Source organism: Bos mutus, chromosome 13 (assembly GCF_027580195.1).
Source record: "Bos mutus isolate GX-2022 chromosome 13, NWIPB_WYAK_1.1, whole genome shotgun sequence".
In the NCBI taxonomy this organism is placed as follows: domain Eukaryota; kingdom Metazoa; phylum Chordata; class Mammalia; order Artiodactyla; family Bovidae; genus Bos; species Bos mutus.
The window spans coordinates 70,784,435-70,801,178 of NC_091629.1; the positions used below are offsets into that span (position 1 = coordinate 70,784,435).

The 16,744-nt window shown below is 39.7% G+C and overlaps 1 protein-coding gene across 1 annotated transcript in view; it reads left to right on the plus strand.

Moving 5' to 3' along the window:
* The window catches only part of ARHGAP21 (Rho GTPase activating protein 21), a 136,405-nt gene that overhangs the window by 101,011 nt on the left and 18,650 nt on the right, over positions 1-16,744 (plus strand). The window contains 5 exon segments of the mRNA XM_070381951.1: positions 2,483-2,512; positions 3,835-5,725; positions 12,832-12,990; positions 13,128-13,230; positions 14,825-14,861. Coding sequence (XP_070238052.1) covers positions 2,483-2,512; positions 3,835-5,725; positions 12,832-12,990; positions 13,128-13,230; positions 14,825-14,861 — 2,220 coding nt within the window.

Sequence of the window (16,744 nt, forward strand, 5' to 3'; positions counted from 1 at the left end):
ATTCCCAAGTGCTTAATCAGTCTGAAAAAAATCTGAATATTGTCTAATTCCATCAAAACTTCTGGATATGTACTATGAAGTATCCATTTGGACTTAAATGTAAAAGTAAAAGTGATTATGAGCCAAATATGCAATTCTTATGACATTGGTCTCAAAAATTTCTGGGCCATGCCATGGATGGTTGTTGTTGTTCAGTTGCTAAGTCACATCCGACCCTTTGCGACCCTTTGGACTGCAGCATGCCAGGCTCTTCTGTCCTCCATTGTCTCCCAGAGTCTGCTCAAATTCATGTCATTGCAGACTTATTAACGTATTAACACAGGATGATTTTGACATCATTATAACAGAATAGAATTATACAAAAACTATATAAATGAATATCATTAGATAAAGAATACTTTAAGTGATATTTTATTCTGTTTAATTGGTGCCTGTTGACAATTCAGAGATTCCCAATGGGTAGTTAAAACATTGAAATGTCTGACCCTGATGTCTCAGTGAAAGACTCATGAAAAAGCATGCCACAATCACAGCTATGAGCAAGTTATAGAGTTTTAAAGTCTGTTTTCAGAATGGGAAACTTAATCAATGGGTTCCATGTTCACCTGGAAGAGTGGAATGCTGTAATCCACCCCCAGTGTTTGCCCAAGCCCTGGCTAAAGCTTTCCTTAGTAGACTGTTTTCCAGAAGAAAACCTAATGGCATTATGGAAGAATAGGACTCCTTACAATGCATATTATCTGTTCCTAGTTTACTCCCCTAGCTTATCATGGAGCTAATTTCTGTCTATTCCACACCTCTTAGCATAGCCATTGAAGTTTATTCTCATGACTTACCTGGAACACATACTAAGCGACAATGGCCTTAGAGCACTGTTGATTTCCCCAGGAATGTTAATTGAATGTATTGGTTTCCAAACTTTATGAGAATGAGAAACATTTAAATAATTACAATCTTTTTCAGTATCTGTGAAATGAGAGACTATGTGAGGAAATTCAATACTACTACTGAATAAATTCATATTTTAGTTGTCTCGAGCATATTTGCTTACATTAGACAGTAGTACTGTATCTATAAGATATTCTGTTTAGTCAGTCCACTGGTGATGCATGGTCCATGTGTATGTATTTTAAGGACCCCTTTGCCATCACTTTACCCAGAAGTGGGGACCCATGAATATAGACTATTTAGGAATTTTAGCTTTATCTAAAGTATGTCAAATACCTTTTCAAGTGTTTAATATTGGTTGACCAAAAAGTTTGTTTTGGCCAACCCAATAGTTCTGGTCATATACTTCTATTATTAAAAGATAATACTCCTCCCCGAATTTGAATAAAGGAAATATGTCTAAATTATTAGTTCTAGAACAGCATTTCTTAGCAGAAATTCGAATTGTGTAAAAACCCCCAGGAAAAAAAATGGGTTCCATGGCCAAATAAATTTGTAACTTCATGCTGAGTTTTATAGCGTATGTTAATGTAGTAGAAGTTTTGAGAAGTCACGAAACCCATCAGCCAACCTTCACTTTGTCGAGCATAGAGAATACAGCCTTTCAGGTGATGTTTCATAAAGCTGCACACACATGCTCTGGAAACACCGAACCAGACAGCACACTCATCTGCACAGTTTTCCTGTCATGTAACAGTATCAGTGCGACTGTAATCAGCATGAAAAAGATAGGCTTATTACATCAGTGGCAAATGCCCAGAATGTCTATTTGGATTGACTGTTTTCATACCTTTACAGTATTATGGTATGCATGTTTTCTTTCATCTACTTGGCTTTCGTTTCTCACGGTCTCCTGGTTCAGATTCTATAGTATTCATTATACATGAAAAAGAATTACTCTGGAAGCAGTATTTTTTCATGTCCACTAAGTAGTTATTTTTCTAAGCGAATCAAACAGGACAAAAGGGACAGAGTGGAAAGATCTTAATTTTTGAGGGAAACCCATTTAACCCAACAGTCGTTCTTTCATTCCAAAGTCCTAGTGTCAAGGCAGCGGCAGTCAGCTGACAGCTGGTGGTTGTGCTCCGATTTACAGGGGAAGGAGGAGGTTGTACTATTTTAAATGCATAATAGAGCATTCGTTTCGTCATCTGGAAGCAGAGATGGAAGAAGCTCAGGGGAACTGAGAGGCATCAATGTTGTTCGCGTGGAAGGGAAGCTTCCTAGCACATTATCAGACAGCAGCGCAGATCAAAGAAAATATCTGTCAGGAATGCATGTTACCAGATGTATTTTGCTTTCAAGAATGGTAGACAAATCAAATCAGAGCCAGATAAAAGCCTGAGAAAAAGATGCTCAGACAGAAACTCAAGTTAATCTTTATGCCTCACTGCCCTTTACTTCTCTTGGTACCTTCCAGAGGATTCAGTATAGATGTATTTTTAGCTTGCTGTTTTCCAGCATCAATATGACAACATGATTCTGTCTTTATGTCAGTAAGCAGCTTCTACTATGTTTTCCTATTTTCTGCTAGCTACAATTTACAAAGGATGTCACAGCTCTGGTAAGAACTGCACAGAAGCCATTTCCTTGCTTTTTAAGTCATGTTTTGTAGAAATTTGTAATAAGCCATTCTATTAAAACTGTCAGTTTGCTTAGAGGAATCTCTTCGTGGTGTTAATCTTACTAATTTGCAGAATGTGTTTGTGATACATTGTTTTCTTTATTATTTTTTTCTTTTTATGTTTGATTTTTGTATCCTGTGCATAACTGGTGTTAAAACATAACATTTATCTGCATCCCTGTATATTTTTGAAGCATCTCACCTTCTCTCCTTTCCTAGTACTTTGCTGTTACGTTATGTTATGTTTGTGGCTGCACTTGAGCTTTGCAAGCTGTCTAATGCAAAGACAGGAGATAGTTTTGAATTAAGCTTGTTTTGATTAGGGAAGGATATGTAACATGACACCACACCTAACTATCTCAGCTGTTGAACATAATTCTGAGTTACCTTAATTAGCTCTGTTTTGTAGAGTCTCTGTATTTAATTTGTTGCTTTTAAGTTTTTAAAAATATTCCCAGATAATTTCATAAATAGTTGATTTAAAAAATTGGAACTGCATGCTTGCCTGTTCATAATAGAGAAATGTCTCCTTAAAACAGGTAAAAGAGACCAAATAAATTTGTACAATACAATTTTGCATGAGTGTAAAATAAAAAATATAAATTATATACAGGAAGATGAATTATCTTTATTCATATTTTATGCCTTTAATATGTGCATATTCTCTATTTGAAAAATTTTAATAGTTAACATGGCTGTTGGAGGACCTAATTTATCAAAATGGATTATTTTTAGCAATTCAGCAGTTATTAATTGGCAAGACAATGTTCTATATATTATTTATCATAGCAGTAGTACCTAGAGTAAATATGTATTTGGTGAAGATTTTTAATATTTTCACCTTCACTCTGGCAAAAGATCAGGTTCTTCTTTTGCTGTGAGATTTATTAGGCAGCCATTTAACCTGCCAACTGCTGGGGGAAAAAAAAAAAAACAAACATAAAACTTAACAGGGGAAATTTTTGAAAGCAAGATGTCCATATCTAATTATGGCGGGTGGAATGGATAGAATTTGATGTGTTTCAGATCTTTTGAGAAAATAGGCAATTGTAATTTATATTTTTTGCAAATTCTACAATTTATTTGCTTTCTGAGAGACTAGCTGAATCTGTGGAGCCCCCTTACATTGTGTCTGCATGCATGCTTTAGCGAATGCCACTGGGGAGCAAGGCAGGGCACTGTAAAATAAGACTATATTGCAAGATTGGAAATGTGTTCCTTTGATGAGTTTGAAGTGACCCATTTCTCTCCTCTCCATGTAGGCGTATTCTCAAGATGCCTACCTGAAAGGCAATGAAGCCTACAGCGGCAATGCCCGCAACATCCCTGAGCCCCCACCAGTCTGCTACCCCTGGCCGTCATCCGCCCCTCCCGCCATGGCGCAGCCCCCTGAACCACCTCCTCCAGACTCCACAGCAAGCAAACCGCAGACTAGCCCCCCAGTATTGACGCAGCCCGGCAGGGCATACAGGATGGAAATCCAAGTGCCTCCGTCACCACCAGAGGTGGCCAAGTCCAACACAGCAGTGTGTGTCTGCAATGAGAGTGTGAGGACCGTCATTGTACCTTCTGAGAAGGTTGTAGATTTATTACCTAACAGAAGCAACCACACAGTTCCCGCTCACAGAACTGAGGAAGTGAGGTATGGCCGAAACGAACAGCCCTCTTTCAAAACAGCGACGAGAACCACCTCACCGCCATCCTCAGTTCCCACTGCCCATCTCATCCACCAGCCCGGCTCCAGGTCGTTGGAACCTTCTGGCATTTTACTTAAATCTGGCCACTACGGCGGACACTCAGAAGGTCTGGTGAGCAGATCTCCAGCTGTGGAGTCTCCTTCCGTAACTGTCAACCACTACTCTCCCAACTCCCATCAGCACATAGACTGGAAAAACTATAAAACTTACAAAGAGTATATTGATAACCGGCGCTTGCACATGGGCTGTCGGACCATTCAAGAAAGGTTAGATAGTTTAAGAGCCGCCTCTCAGAGCACAGCGGATTATAACCAGGTGGTGCTGAACCGCGCTGCCCTGCAGGTACGGCGTCGGAGCACCTCTCAGGACCGAGTGCCCCAGTCCATCCAGGTCCGGCAGCGCAGCGTGTCCCAGGAGAGGCTGGAGGACTCTGTGTTGATGATGTATTGTCCGAGGAGTGCCTCTCAAGGTGCGCTGACATCTCCTTCTATTAGTTTTAGTAACCACAGAACTCGGTCGTGGGATTACATCGAGGGACAGGGTGAAACCTCGGAAAACGTCCATTCTGAATGTCCACCGCCGGATGCAAATGGTGAACGAAAGCAGACTTACAAGTGGAGTGGGTTCACCGAACAGGACGATCGGCGAGGTATTTACGAGAGACCCAGGCAGCAAGAAATTCACAAATCTTTCCGAGGCTCCAATTTTACAGTGGCTCCCAGTGTGGTGAATTCTGACAGCAGGAGAGTGAGCAGCAGAATCGGGGGATCAGTGTCTCAGTTTAAAAAAATTCCAGCAGATCTAAAACCCCTGCAGCCCAGCAGAAATTTTCAAACTGCTTGTGGAATATCCCAGCCTCGAGGGATTTCCCAAGACAGGTCACCTCTTGGGAAAGTCCGAAGTAACTCTCTGAAAGGGCCTTCTATGCATGTCGCAAAACCGCCCTCCAGCCAGAACTCATTTCTTTCTATCAAAGACCAAAGACCAGTAAATCACTTGCATCAAAACAGTTTATTGAATCAGCAGCCATGGTTACGGACGGAAAGTGCCCCCGATCACCAAGTGGACACTGGGAAGCCCCCTTCTCTTTCCGGAGCTTCTGTTAAGCCCCCGGCTCTGGCAAGTGAGAATGCTAGCACTCCAGATTTTGAGTTATCCGTCACTCAGAGGAATCAAGATTTAAATGTACAAGAGGTGGAAATTCAGCAATCGAATGCTGTAGATAATAAAGAAACTGTCATCCTAAGAGAAAAACCTCCATCTGGTCGCCAGACACCGCAGCCTTTAAGGCATCAGTCTTACATCTTAGCAGTGAGTGACCAGGAGACAGGCTCAGACACCACCTGCTGGCTGCCTAATGATGCTCGCCGGGAGGTCCATATAAAAAGGATGGAGGAGAGGAAGGCCTCAAGTACCACTCCACCTGGTGATTCCTTGGCTTCCATCCCATTTATAGGTGAGCTCACTTCATAGTTGTTGGTTAACATGTCAAATATGTCACAAATCTTTCTAGCAAAGTATTTCTAGTTTCCAGGAATTTTACTCTGATCTTGAAACACTTGTTCTGAATTTTCTACACTCTGCTAAAAACCAGAACCATAAGCTTTTTTTTTTTTTTTTTTAAGTATTTTTATTTATTTATTTAGGCTGCACCTCAACAGCATGAGGAATCTTAGTCCCCTGACCAGGAATCAAACTCGTGCCCCCTGCAGTGGAAGGGCAGAGTCTTAACCACTGGACTCCCAGGGAAGTCCCCAGAGCCATAAGCTTTTACTCTCAAAAATTATTTCTAGCATCAATTTTTTTTTTTTTATTTTAAACTTTGCATACCCAATACCCACTGTTAATCTTGATTTTGATGAAACATATCCCTACCATCTGGGGAGACTCAGCAAACCAAATTGTGCTTGGTTGTTGATTCAGCTGAAACCATAGCCAAGTAGAACAGTTTGGATCACTAGCAATCAACCTTTCATTTCATCAGTGCTTTTTACTTTCTGAAGCTGATTTCTGTATAAATTTTAATTCATGGGCCGACTGAAAAGACCTCTTTGTTGCTAAATTACTGTCTTAGAATAAATCCTGGAATAGATGGGGAGAAATTACTTAAATGACAAGCCTGTACCCTGATCTAGAACATCTATCATGTTCACTGAGGCTTTAGACTGCTCCCACACGCCCCAAGTATCTTATCCACACAGCAACCAGTACGTTTTTAAAAACATAAATCAGATCATTTCACTCCTGATCAGAACCCTGGTTTAGCTTCCTATGTTACTCAGAATAGAATCCAAAATCCTATGGAAGGCTAGGCCCTCCGTGATCTGCCCCACAACCACACTGCACCTCGCTGCCCCTGCCTCCCATTTTCTGCTCATCCCATCTTCACACATGCCAGCCACCTAGCAGCCCTGGAACACACCAAGCACACCCTGCTTCGGGGCCCTGGCACCAGTTCCCAGCCCTGGAATGCATTCCAGAGATATTCACAAGACTGTCTCTCTCTCGGTACATTTGGGCCTCTGCTCAGACATTACCTTATCAAAGCAGCCTTTCCAGACCAGCCTATCTGAAATACACACAGAACCTGACATACTCTATGTCCTTAAGTTACTGTATTTATCTTTATACCACTTGTTTCCACTTGACATTGTACTTTTTCTTTTATTACATCTTTCTCTGCAGGTCTAAAGCCTAAACTTTGTGAGAGCCAGGATTTTAGATCTTTTTATTCACATCTTTGTCCTTAATGTCTGGAACCACTGCCTGGTGTAGAGAAGGGACTCAATAAATATTTGTTGAAATACCAGATGAATGATAATTTTGAGATGATAGTTTAAATGTATAGCAAAACAAAACAAACTTTTATCATGTCTAAGATACCATCTGCTAACAAGATTATCGTGTATGTCCATTAGTATTATCCTCATGTAATAAATGAGAAACTTAAGCTATGGAGAGGTTAAATAACTTGCCCAAAGTCACACAGTTAATAAGCAATAAATAACTTGCCCAAAGCCACACAGTTAATAAGCAATAGAGACTTCGCTGATTCAGCCTCATCTCAGGGCATAACTCCAGAGGGCATCATTTGTACAGAATGCATTGTGAAGAGCATCCTCTGGAGGTCTGTGATGCAAGCCTTGCTTTGAGGCCAAGGTCATACTCTTCTTCAGTGGGTAGGTTCAGGAAGAGTTTGCCATGATTTTTGTAATATAATGTGGTTCTCTTTGAGTGCTATTTCAGAATTCTTCTTTTCTAGAGAAATTTTTTAAAGCTCTTGCGCTGTTGGACTGTCATGTGACACTATCAGAATCAACTTTTTAAAAAAAATTCCATATAACTCACATTTTAAAAATATATATGACATATTCAAGTTGTAAACATTGTAGGGAATCTCAGCCTAAATTGTGCTCATGTTTATATCTGTAACCTTAAGACCAACCCCCCCCAAATAGCAGAATTTTCTTGTAGATGAAACGGTATAAAAATGATTGTTTTATGATTTTTTTTTAAACAACAAAAAAAACCCTGCTGTATTTCACAGGCCTGTGAGACCAGAATAATAGCATTATATTTGTTCCTACTTAATAAGAATAATATAATCCAATTATAATAATAAAAAGTTTGCTAGTTACATCTGTTAATATTTCTTCCTAGTTACTTCTAGGTATAGGAATAAACCAAAAGGTCAGTTATGTTATTAAAGAGAACTTTGGCTAAAATATAAAACAAAAATCTATTTAATTGTACATGCATATAAAGATTTAGAAAAATGATTAAAAGAGACCGTTTGTTCATTATAAAATAAAAATGCTCACTATTTCTGAATCAAATTCTACTTCAAGTACTTATTTCAATCTCTTTTATAGTTCCCAGTGAATGACATCTTTTGTTTTATGAATCATGACTTAAAAGTCCCATAATACAGAAATGACTTTGCTGCTGCTGCTGCTAAGTTGCTTCAGTCGTGTCCAACTCTGTGTGACCCCACAGATGGCAGCCCACCAGGCTCCCCCATCCCTGGGATTCTCCAGGCAAGAATTACTGGAGTGGGTTGCCATTTCCTTCTCCAATGCGTGAAAGTGAAAAGTGAAAGTAAAGTCGCTCAGTCCTATCCGACTCTTAGCGACCCCATGGACTGCAGCCTACCAGGCTCCTCGGCCATGGGATTTTCCAGGCAAGAGTACTGGAGTGGGGTGCCATTGCCTTCTCCGAGAAATGACTTTATAATCCATTTATTTCTTATATGCCTCCCAGAACCTAAATGTACTGCATATGATTACTCTTGTATGTCATTTGATCGGCACCCATGGAAAAGGGTAGAATAAAGAACTGAGATATGAACACAGAATTGATTTCACTGTTTCGGATGTAAACTGGATTTTTACATGGAAGTAAGCGTTCTTAAGTACCAAAATTTAATATTGAAACCCTTTTATATTGTTGAGCTTCAGAGTTTTATCTGACCAATAGGTCTTTTTTTTTTTTCTTTTTAATTTTTAGCCACATCCCATGGCATATGGGACCTTAGTTCCCCAACCAAGGATCAAACCCACTCCCTCTGCACTGGAAGGCAGAGTCTTAACCACTGGACTGCCAGGGAAGGCCCGGTGTTTGTCTTTCCAATCTAGCTATTTTTTAAAATGCATGTCTTACTAGGATAGACACCAGCATTGAAATGGAGTAAAAGAGACCATTTGCAATGTTTCTCAAAGTATTTTCTGGGAACACTAATTCCATTTGATAAAGGTGGGGAGAGGGGGTGCGAAGATTAGTGATCAAATAAATTGAGAAATGCTGAGTTTTAAAAATTAAGTTTGTCTATCATAGACCTCTCAGGATCATGAATATACTCCTTATATCTTATGAGTTTTCTAGGCAGGATATGGAGAAGGCAATGGCACCCCACTCCAGTACTCTTGCTTGGAAAATCCCATGGACAGAGGAGCCTGATAGGCTGCAATCCATGGGGTTGCTAAGAGTTGGACACGATTGAGCGACTTCACTTTGACTTTTCACTTTCATGCACTGGGGAAGGAAATGGCAACCCACTCCAGTGTTCTTGCCTGGAGAATCCCGGGGACGGGGGAGCCTGGTGGGCTGCCGTCTATGGGGTCGCACAGAGTTGGACACGACTGAAGCGACTTAGCAGCAGCAGCAGCAGCAGGCAGAATATAGTACAATTTGTCTCAGAAGTATTTGACCATGAATCCTTTCTTTTATTTAGAACATTTCAGTTTAGTGTACCATAAAACATACTTTGGAGAATGTTGGACTATGCTTTGTACTTTTTATGAAACATTAAATTAGAAGGAAAAAAAAGAATTAAGGCTTGCTTTTGTAGCGTCACACTCCAGAGTCTTAATAGTCTGTGATTTTAATAATTGTTTTTGTTACTTGAAAGCATTATAACCAATGCAAATAAATAGGTGCTTTGGCTTTATTTCCCAAAATATCAGAGAATGGAGCCAACTCATTTATTTTGTTATCTGTGTAATACACAGATAATGAAACATCTTGCAGAAAGAAAAATTTCCAGCATTTTGTTATACATTTAACATCTAATAGTCCTCTGGGGTCACAAGACTTAGAAAAATGAAGAAAATAAACCACTTTGTTTTTAAATTAGGAAGATCAGTCATTAGCAGTATTTTGTTTATACCTACTCACACCCTTGTGGCTCAGCTGGTAAAGAATCCACCTGCAATGTGGGAGACCTGGGTTCATCCCCTGGGTTGGGAAGATGCCCTGGAGAAGGGAAAGGCTACCAACTCCAGTATTCTGGTCTGGAGAATTCCATGGGATGTATAGTCTATGGGGTTGCAAAGAGTTGGACACCACTGAGCGACTTTCACTTTCACTATACACACATGCCCTGTAAAGCTTCAAAGTATGGCCTGAAAATAAATTTCAACACCTGTCACAAGTAAACACAAAATACAAAATGAATAATGAGTTCCTAAGTAGTTTGTTCTTTAGTAGCAAGTATTAAGGTATATTCTCCAATCTTAATTTTTTTTTTTCTATTTTTAATTGGAGGATAATTGCTTCAAAATGTTTTCTTAGTTCCTGCTGTACATCGACATGAATCAGCTATATGTATACATATATTCCCTCCCTCCGTTCTGAGCCTCCCTCCCACCCCCTCATGCCACCCCTCTAGGTCATCATACTACTACTCATAACTATTAATATAAAAAAGCCAGTTGGAGCCTATTATACAGAGTGAAGTAAGCCAGAAGGAAAAACATAAATACAGTATACTAACGCACATATATGGAATTTAGAAAGATGGTAACAATAACCCGGTGTACAAGACAGCAAAAGAGACACTGATGTATAGAACAGTCTTATGGACTCTGTGGGAGAGGGAGAGGGTGGGAAGATTTGGGAGAATGGCAATGAAACATGTAAAATATCATGTAGGAAACGAGTTGCCAGTCCAGGTTCGATGCATGATGCTGGATGCTTGGGGCTGGTGCACTGGGACGGCCCAGAGGGATGGTATGGGGAGGGAGGAGGAGGAGGGTTCGGGATGGGGAACACATGTATGCCTGTGGCGGATTCATTTTGATATTTGGCAAAACTAATACAATTATGTAAAGTTTAAAAATAAAATAAAATTGGAAGAATAAAAAAAAAAAAAAAAAGCCAGTTGTATTACCCACTTCAATTTCATCTAAAATTCGTACTCCCCTCATTTTTGCCATATTTTAAATATTTTCTCTTGTTCCTCTCACCCCAGAGTTGTCCAGTACGTGTGTACCAAATTAGGGTTAGCCTAAAAATTGAATTTGGTTGATACAGCCTTGTTGACACTGGCATTTAAAACCAATTCAGAAATCTTAGAGCTTGTAGGATAGAGCTGGATCACAACATTGTTCTTTACAGCATCGAACTTTACTTCCATCACCAGTCATCCACAGCTGGGCGTTGTTTTTGCTTTGGCTCCGTCTCTTCATTCTTTCTGGAGTTATTCTCTGCTGATCTCCAGTAGCATATTGGGCACCTACTGGCCTGGGGGGTTCATCTTTCAGTGTCATATCTTTTTGCCTTTTCATACTGTTAATGGGATTCTCAAGGCAAGAATACTGAAGTGGTTTGCCGTTTTCTTCTCCAGTTCAGGAGAACTTAGTTATCTGAAATTTACCCAAAAGGCATGGGCCTGGGTGACTAAACAATAATTTTGAATTTAATATTCACTCTTTTTAGCTCAGATTTCCCAAGTTTGAGTTGGCATCTTCTTACTAGATAAATTTATGTGTTTCAAGTGTAACAAAACTGCTCACCACAGAATAATTTTAGATGTTCACTTATCTTCCTTTTGGTAGTAGTGTTGGCTTTTATCCTGAAATATTTCAGACTGATCTATAGCATACCTTGTAGAATACTATGCTTATTTACTTAGGGAAATAAAAATTTTTTTAAACTTTGTACTTATAAAAATTATAGAATCGTTTCCCTCAATCAGATTTTCTGGGTTTTCAGCTAGTTCCTTTAATATTGAAAGTAGATCCAATAATAACTGCACTCTCAGTCAGATCTGTCAGTTTTTAAAATAAATTCAAACCTCAGAAGCCCCCTAAGAAATCTCTGGCTTATGAAAGCTCCTAAGTATTTTATGTTCTTACATAAATTAAATAGATAATTTTACCCCTATTGTGGATTTATTGTTGTAGTCCTCTTGAGCTATAAATGACCCTTCTGATAATCCTAGCCCAATTTCTTTATAGGGAATGAATTTAATATCCAGAGGAATTAAGTAGCTTTCACAAAGTCCAGCAAAACAGGATCTAAATCCTTTGACCCACAGCTCAGTCTTCCCCATTCCTAACAGCTGGCTTATTCTTTGTGCTAAAATTAATCATCCTAAATTTGTGAAATTGGTGCCTAATATATATTAAATTATTTTAAGGTAAATGTTAGATTCCTTGAAATTAGTGTTTCCAGCATTCGTCAGCTGGCAAGCTGGGTCATCTTTCATACACACATGCCTCTCATACACACAAACATGCTGCTTTTATAGTTTAGGTTTTGAATACCTGTGATCTTTGGTATCTTGATCAGTTTGGTGAAAGTATTAATTGTTTGGTGAAAAGTGTTAGTCGTGTCCGACTCTTTGCGACTCCATGGACTGTAGCCTCAGTCCATGGAATTTTCCAGGCAAGAATAGTGGAGTGGGTTGCCATTTCTTTCTCCAGGGGCTCTTCCTGACCCAGAGATAGAACCCAGGCCTCCTGCATTGCAGGCAGATTCTTTACCATCTGAGACATCAGGGAATTCTCTTAATCGTTTGGTAGAAGCAAACAATTTAATTTTGGGTAAAAGCAACTCATTTGATTTCTTAGATCATATTCTTGGAATTCTTTGGAATTACTAAAGTAGAAACTGTGTGAGTAGACTTCTACCAGATGACTCTTTCATTCACTGTTATTGCTGTGGTTGTGTTCAGATCTCTGGTTCTTTTAACACTGGGCACCAATGATTAGTTCTGTCATTGTTATCATTAATGATGATGCCATTTAACATCCCAATATTTATTTTCATTTTATCTTATAGATGAACCTACCAGCCCTAGCATCGATCACGACATTTCTCACATCCCCGCCTCTGCGGTCATCTCTGCCTCCACCTCCCAGGTACCCTCCATAGCAACGGTCCCTCCCAGCCTCACAACTTCAGCTCCATTAATCCGACGTCAGCTCTCCCATGACCAGGGTATGTTTCATTGAGTAGTTATGTGAATTGTCTCACGTTCTCAGTTTTCCACTTAGGGTACTGTGGTGATCTTCTCGCTGTGAAAAAAGAATCTGGAAAGTCCTTGCACATATCTGAATGTTGGGTTTTACTTGCAGAATCTGTTGGACCTCCCAGCCTGGATGCCCAGCCCAGCTCAAAGACAGAGCGATCCAAATCATATGATGAGGGCCTGGATGATTACAGAGAAGATGCAAAACTGTAAGTCTCAAGCGTGTTGTTTTAAATGCCTATTAGTGGGTGCTCAGTATGCCCTTGACATATAAATACTGAATTTACTGATGTATTTTCTAACTTCAACATTAGAAATGCAAATAAAAAATAAAAGATGTTACGTGATAATACATTCAATTGAATTTTTTTTAAAAGTGTTTAAAAATCAGTAATACAATTGTATTTTATGATACAAAAATACACATAAAATTATTCCTGCTTTAGACCTCTAGTCACACAGACCTATTCTCAGACAGAGCTATGCCATCTTTTATGTAATTCCAGAGCTATTCCTTGGGTAAAATCTTACACATTTGCATATGCTTATATACATTCATGTGTGTATTCTAATTATTTTTATAAACAAATGATACGTGCTCTACACACAGATCTTGGAGAGCTTTCAGTGTGTGTATTCCTGGCTCATTCTTTTTCATAATTGTTTAATTTTCCACTGAGGAGTTACACTGTAATATATTTAATTGGTATTCTGTATTCTATTAGTAGACATTTCGATGGTCAAATCTTATGCCACAGCAAATAATCCTTCGTAGACTATATTTATACATAGTTCATTTAGCATATATGTGTGTGAGTACAGTTAGAAAAGGGATTGTTATATCAAAGGGTGTGTATATTTTTTACTCTAAATTTATTGCCAGTTGCTGTCCAATTTGCTCTTCCTAGACTAGCTGCCTTAGGGAGTGTGTGAGGTGTGGCCAGGGCAGTGTCAGTGACTGGCAGGGATTATTCTTACGATGCAGAATGGGATGTATAAGCCATCTTCGCCTTTACTCTCCCTTACACAAAGATATCGGTAACAGCCTCGTTTCACAGTCAGCTTTACCTTATCCCAGCTACACTCTGCTTCCTGCAAAGATGGTGGGACTGAGAGGAAAGGACCATGCCATCTTCAGTCACACATTAAAATCCTGTGCTCCTTAAATGAATTTTGAATTACCACACAAAACAGCTTTGTCCCGTGAACTTAACCTGTTTTGAATAATCAGTGTGAGCCTGTCCTCCGAAGCTCTAAGCTTTTTTAGTGGCTTTCAGAGTTGTTCTCTGTACTGAAACATCCAGAATAGGGTCGGAGGGAAGAGTGGTGGCCGTGACCAGCCCTGATAATGCGCTTGCTGCCACCATGTCCACAAGCTGGATGAGTGTGCACGTGCTGGTCTCTCTGGCCACTGATGGTAGCCATGGACTGCTCACTATTGACAGTGTGGAAATCCTTAGTAGAGCATTATAGCTATGGGCAACTAATAACATAAAACCCAATGCTTAGTTTGAGTAGCTTTTTCTTTGATCTAAAAAACCCAAGAAAACAAAAATCTCACCTTTTATACAGAGATGGTTTTAACTTACAGTTTAAGAAAGCTCTGTCACTGAATCGAAAGTTTAAGTATTTAGAAAATTGGCTCTTTTTCCTTACTTGCATTGAACCCTGAACACTTAACATGGTAAAAATGAAAGGTCATCTTATTAATGAAAGAGCAGTTGTAATAGTCAAATTACTTTTACATCTTTAAGTTATTTTTATGAACTTATTACAAATATTGATAGATTTCTTTTCCAACAGGTCTTTTAAACATGTATCTAGCCTGAAGGGAATCAAGGTAGGTAGTCAATATTTTTAAAATACAAGCAAATGATAAATGTTTCTATTAACTTTAATTTACTTTAGCTCTTCATAGAGAATTGTTTATCATTGGGTATCTTATATTTAAGTGTCATAACCCTTTATTCTGTAAGCTTCAAGTGCATTTGGAAAATTGCCTTCTAAGTTGTGATTTATAAACGTATTCATCAACTATATAATACTTCACATGCATTGTGCTGATTTTCTTATTTTATTGATAAAAGTTTATGGACAGAACTCTGACTGTCCAGCAGGATGTTTATTTTTCTGTCCTCAACATTACTTCACTCAGCCACCACCCCCTCAGTGCAATCCACCCCATCTACTCTTATCTACCCTCCCCTCATACCTTTGCCTAAAAGTTGTTAGACAGGAATTTTGTTATTTTGCCTTCTTCAAAAACATTAGGGTCTTCACTTATACTCACACTTTCTGCCTTCCTTACCCTTATCTTAATAAATACCTATTCCTATTTTTTTAATTTATTGTTATTTATCTGGCTGCTTCGGGTCTCAGTTGTAGCACTCAGGATCATCACTGCATCGTGTGGAGTCTTTCATTGTAGCTCACAGACTATGAGGTTGTGGCACATGGGCTTAGTTGCCCTATGGCATGTGGGATCTTAGTTCCCAACCAGGGGTTGGACTCACGTCCCCTGCATTGCATGGCAGATTCTTAACCACTGGACCACCAGGGAAGTGCCAATAAATATCTTTTTACTTGGAACATTATCCTATTAAACACAAACACCCACATTTCTTCTTTGGATCCCATCACTTTTCCCTTTCTCAGGACCCTTCTCTCTTCTGCAGAATCTCTCTTTCCAGTGGTTCAGTCACCAGCATGTAAAGGCATGTTCTACTATTTCCTGTATTTAAAAGAAAAACCTTCCTGGAATCCGCAACCCCTCTCCCCTATTTACTGCTCCTATTTTACTCTTCCACAGCAAAATTCCTTGGGAAAAAATTGTCCGTGGTTTCCACTCCCCCATGTCATGTCTTTCTCAACCCACACATATCAGGATGGCACTGTTCAGGCCGAGGTTACCAATAAAAGACTAGTTGTTAGGGCTTTTTGTGTGGGTTCTTTTTTTTTTTTTTTTTGCTGCGTTGGGTCTTCTCACAGCACCTGGGGTCTTTGTTGTAGAGCGTGGGGTCTAGAGCACACAAGCTCAGTTGCCCCGCAGCATGTGGGATCTTAGTTTCCGGACCAGGGATCATACCCACATTCCCTGCATTGGAAGGCAGATTCTTGACCACTGAACCACCAGGAAGTCCCTAGTTGCTTGGGTTTTTAACACATTTGACTTTTCAGGAGTATCCAGTGTGATTTCTCACCTCCTGAAACACTTTCTTCTGCTGGTCTCCATTTCTGCCTCTTGTCTAGTATATAAAATGTTGGAAGGTCTAGAGCTGGTTCTGACTCCTCTGGCCTCTCCATCTACCCTCATTTTCTCAACGACCTGCCCCAGACATCTCCCCAAGTATATATCGCTAGGCTTGACCTCTTCCCCAAACTTCGGCTCACGTGGGCTCCTGCCCTGCACCATCTGCAATGGGATGTGTAATGAGCAGCTCAAGGTTTACACACCCAAGTAGACTTAGATGACTCCCCCAGACATGTATCCCCCAGCTTTCCCATCTCTCAAAATCTGCTTCAGGTCACCTAGTTGTTCACGTGTCAAATACAGTAATTAGCCTGCTTTTTCTTTTCCATTTCACGTGCCAGTCCACTCCACCTCCAGGACGTACCCTGAACCTTTCCATTCCTCTCCGTCTTCATTTTTGCTCCTGTAGTCCCAGCTCGTGTCATCCCTCGCCTGGATTCCCATAGGTTGCCCTTTCATAGTTGTTCTTTCAA